General features: G+C 48.3%; 1 protein-coding gene across 1 annotated transcript; it reads right to left on the bottom strand.

Moving 5' to 3' along the window:
- Positions 1-949: 949 nt before the first annotated feature.
- Gadd45a (growth arrest and DNA damage inducible alpha) lies at positions 950-4,080 on the bottom strand. Its single transcript, XM_027949504.3, has 4 exons — positions 3,744-4,080; positions 3,197-3,298; positions 2,717-2,954; positions 950-1,625 (listed from the first exon to the last, which is right to left on the bottom strand). The coding sequence occupies exons 1-4, from the start codon at positions 3,785-3,787 to the stop codon at positions 1,512-1,514; spliced, it is 498 nt and encodes a 165-aa protein (XP_027805305.1). The 5' UTR covers positions 3,788-4,080; the 3' UTR covers positions 950-1,511.
- Between the last annotated feature and the right edge of the window lie 824 nt (positions 4,081-4,904).

Raw genomic sequence — 4,904 nt, 5'->3', positions numbered from 1 at the left:
ATTTCTTTCACTTCTTTCCTCTCTGCCATCTTTCCCAATTGACATAATTTAACCAGTCCCCTTAAAAACTGTTGTGAATATTCAGCTGGAGGGTACAAAACCCTAGGAATAGGCTAAGGGCACTGCCATGCTACCAGGCCACTTCATTCCCTAAATAAGGTTCTGCTAAGTGCACAGCCTTGGACTGGTAGTCACTTCCTAATCAGCCCTTTTACCTCCAGCCATTCAACCCAGTAGCGGTCTCTCATAGTCCAATGTTATCTTCCAATGCTGACTGTGCCACTTAGTTCATGAAGCTGTCTGCAGGCTGCTCATTTACAGAAGGCTATATGCATACGGGTGAGGGGTGATGTAGAATGCCTTCAGTCTGGGCCTAATCTCCACCTACCTTTTCAACTATCTCTCCCTTGTCTGTCTATACCAGAGGCACACAGAGTCACTTTATGTTCCCTGGAACAGGTTGTGATGTTTTAAGCCTCCACACCTTTGCATAAACTAATGCAGCTGCTAGTAATATCCCTTTCTCCTACTTAAGAGAAATGAAACTTTTTAAGACCCAAATAAAAATGATTCTCCTCAATAAAAACTTCACTCATCTTGCAGGTAGCTTTGGTAATTCCTCTCTGCTTCCACATTTTGTACACAGTTTAGCACTAACATTAATAAGCTATAATTTTTCAGATTCTGCAAGTTGAATCTCACCACGGGTTTTTGGTTTGCAGTGCAGAGGATTGAACCCAAGGTCTGGTGCATGCTAAGCAAGTGGTCTACCACTGAGCTGCATCTCCAGCCGGCAAGCTGAATATGTAACCATTTCTTTTTTCTAACCCCAACCCCAATTCTTCTTAAATTACATGTTTTTCTGACCTAGTGTAGAGCAAGGCATCAGCAAAATATCTGTTAATAAAGTCCAAGCTAACAAAAGACAGAAGAACACACTGAGAAATGATGCAATTATTCCACATCAGTTTATTGTAGGTATTGTTTCAAAAAATTTATAGCATAAATAACCTTTCATGTCATAAAATAACTTAGTACAATTATAATAAAACTTTTGAGAATTTAACATCTCATCAAAATACAATAAAATATGGTTTTAAAATATGATTAACCCTTTCAGTTTTTTTTTTAACTTGAGGGAGGGAATATAAACCAAAATACCCAAACTACTGCTGCACATTTAAACTTTAACAAAGCATATTTGGTTTATTTTAATGTAACTCAACCATCCTAAATTAATACGTAGTTTTCCTTCCCACGTGGTTCTCTGTAATTTTTGTTCCTTTTGACTTTTATTTGTTTCAACACAGCTTGTTTCTTCATTTTCACCTCTTTCCATCTGCAAAGTCATCTATCTCTGGGCCCCCAGAACATGTAGTTGAACTCACTCAGCCCCTTGACATCAGTTTCTGTAATCCTTGCATCAGTGTAGGGAGTAACTGCTTGAGTAACTACAAAGGTATTTCAAAACTTCAGTGCAATTTGGTTTAGTTATTTTCATTCAGATGCCATCACCGTTCAGGGAGATTAATCACTGGAACCCACTGATCCATGTAGCGACTTTCTCGGCAGAAACAAATAAGTTGACTTAAGGCAGGATCCTTCCATTGTGATGAATGTGGATTCTAGGAACAAATTTAGAAAAATCAATTTCCCATAAAAATCATCAGCATTTGCTAATAATTACACTACTGGTGAAAGGAAGATACCTGAACATTCTATATTTTGGCTGTGACATGGAGACAAGTTATAAGCACAAACAATATAAATTCTTCTAAAGTAGTTGGGTTTCCTATAAAACGACTAAAAATATTATCTATCAAACTGTACTCTGCAAAGTCTAAACACATGAAACTCATAATGAGCCAAATATATGTTTGCATATCTATTCAGTTTTGCATGAGAGGATCATTCACAGGGTTGCCTTCCCATACTTGTACCCTGGCTGAGGCTTCAGTGTAACAATTTTGAAAAGTATTTCCATGCTGTGTGTACAATGAGATGAGAGTTGCACACCAGCTAACTGGAATTGCCACCTGTTATCTTCCAAAAGATAATGAGTAGTACTTTTCAGAAGTAGCAGAATAACTGAGGCTGCACTTCCCTAGACCAGTCAAAAAGGAGTAAAATTCAGAAGACAGTCAAGCCAGCACAATTACTTCTAAAAACATCTTGTCTACCCTCCAAAGGCTTTATGAGAGTGGGGAGGTGGGACTGCATTTAAAAATTGCAAGATTGCAAAGAAAAAAAATTCCACTCGAGCCTCTTGAGCCTCTTAATGTATTTCTAGGGAATTAATAAGGTCAGTCTCCTACACCATTTCTATTTTTAGCTTTGACTGGCAGAGAACGAAGCTGACTTCTTAATGAGGGGTGAGCCAGGAATTTATTTGGCTTTATCTAATCTGCCCTGCTAAAGGAATTAGTCACGCGAGGTAGTGCAGATGTAGGTAGGGAGTAGCCCGGCTGACTGCTGACTCACAGGGATCTCTTCCGCTGTTGGCACCAGCCAACGTGCTTAGACTTGTTCTGTACCCGAGAAAATCCTGATGATGAAACTAGTATCTCTCGGCTGAAAGTCCAACACACTTTAGTGGGGCAAAGGCAGCCACGCTCTTAACCCCCACCCATACAGGTCTGCAGCCTATCACTCAGCCCTAGCTCGCTTCCTTTCAGGGTTCTAGCCCCAACTTGGTCACAGTCTCCTTCTTCCTTACCGTAACCAGCACGCAGTGCAGGTCCGGGGGCTGCGCTGCGCCCTCGCTTGCAGCTGGGCTCCCGTCGGTCTCCAGCAGCAGGAGCTCTGCCAACCGGCCCGGGTTGCTGACGCGCAGGATGTTAATGTCGTTCTCACAGCAGAACGCCTGGATCAGAGTGAAGTGGATCTGCAGAGCCACATCCCTGTCGTCGTCCTCGTCTGCCGCCAGCAGGCACAGAACCACATTATCCGGGTCGCTGCAGGCAATGGGCAAAGCGGGTAAATGCTGAGGTTCCCCCGACCCGCGTGGGCACCCGCAACCCCCGCCGCATCCCGGGATCACCTCCGGCCTGGGGATACCAGCCCGGGGCAGGCAGCGCGCAGCAGATGCAAATCACAGAGGGGTGCTGCACGGTGAGGGGCGTCCCGGAGGCGACCTCCGCAGGCTGGGGTGGGAAGGGGTCCCACGAGGGGATAGCTAAGACTCGCCCCCACTTACACGTTGAGCAGCTTCGCCGCCTCGTACACCCCGACTGTGATGGTACGCTGACTCAGGGCTTTGCTGAGCACTTCCTCCAGGGCATCGCCCACCTTGTCCATCCTATGGGTGAACAAAGTAAGGGAACCTGTGAGCCCTCGGGCCATTGCCGACCCCTCCCCCTGCACCAAGACCCTCTCTTCCTAGGGCCAGGGCACTCGGGCTTTCTGCAAACCCGGACTGCCCCGGCCGCGTCACCCCTCATGACCCCTCTCACGCCCGGAGGTCGGTTGTCCCGTGAGAATCCCCGAGAGTGCCCCGTCACCCTCCCCGGGGGTCATGACCACAGCCTGTCTGCCGCGGAAGCCGCTTCTGACTTCGCAAGGCCCTGGCGGGGTGCTTTCCGTTGACGGGTGACCCTCGAGGATCCCCGAGGGAGCGAGGGCAGGAGGTGCCCTAGACAAACTTTTCCGCTTGCTCCCCTGCAAATCTCCCACAGCCCAGCTGCCCTGAAGCGCGCGGGGAATGCGAGAGGACTAGGGCCGGAGAAGTCAGCAGGCGGACTTACCTTTCGGTCTTTTGCTCTCCAGCCGAGAATTCTTCCAAAGTCATATTGCAACTGCAAGTCCCTCACAGAGAGCGCGGCGTGCGGGCTGCTCCTGCCACCGTGGGCGCGCGGGCGCCAGCTCTCTGCACTCGCTCTCAGGCTTCCTGTGGCGCGCTCCGATCCGACGCAGTCCGACCGCCCCTCGCCCTCCCGGGCTCCTCCAGCAGCGCCCGCCGCTGCCGCGCCGTGCTCCCTTCCCGCCCCGCTTGCTGGCTCGTCCCGTCGCTTGCGGGCGCTAGCCTAGAAGAGTACCACGACGCTACTACCGCAGCTGCCTCACAGCCACTGGAGGACAAAGGCCCTGGCTCGCCGGAGTTATCCTGCCAATCCTCAGCCAACCACGTCCAGTCTCATTTGCATACGGTGTGGTCATTGGTCCATGCAAATTAGACTGCTTCGGCAATTTGACCCCTGTTCTTGGAGCCCAGCTGAGAGGAGCGGAAAAAGGCGGAGCTAAGCGGGAGGCGATCCGAGGGGACGCGGGCGGTGCAGAAACCGGGAAGGCGGGGTCCGGAGCTGGTTCTCTTATCCGGTTGGTGGGGGGCCATCTGGAGTGAGGGACGTTGCGGTGGCGGGAGGTGACTTCAGTTTCGGCTGCAGCAGCCTGCCGATTGTTTTTCTAGTTGGTGCACATTTAAAAATTATTGTTTCATATCTTTTGCTTTAAGAGGTTGTTATTAAAATCTATTCCCAGGGTTAATGCACCCAAGTCTAGTAATTATTAGTAAGCAGGTTACATTTTAAAAAAAAGTATGTCCAGACCTCCTGGGCAAAGGTTAGTTACCTCAGAAATTTTGTTTATATAAGTCTAGGCAAAGCTGCTTATTAGTAGTAGTATTATTTCGGTGCCCTGATGGCTGGTTTGGTTTATTTTTGGAAAGTTGCAAGGGTTGGAAGCTCAGAAAAGAAAAACCAACACGTTTGTGTTTAGTGATGGCAGGGAATCAAGTTGGAATCTTTTCTGCAGAAAGCAAAAAGGCTTCCCATCAGCAGTGTGTAGCTCTGGGAATCCCTGACCTAGCTTGTGTATCTGTGGGGAGCTGATGACCACCTGTGAGAATCTCAGCCTGACAATCCAATTTCACCTTTCTCAAAGTGCCTTTCCCACAGAAGAGTCCTTTG

The sequence above is a fragment of the Marmota flaviventris genome, chromosome 10 (assembly GCF_047511675.1).
Source record: "Marmota flaviventris isolate mMarFla1 chromosome 10, mMarFla1.hap1, whole genome shotgun sequence".
Lineage (NCBI taxonomy): Eukaryota > Metazoa > Chordata > Mammalia > Rodentia > Sciuridae > Marmota > Marmota flaviventris.
The sequence above is the reverse complement of the archived record's forward strand: the minus strand, read 5'-3'. Positions and strand labels throughout refer to the sequence as shown.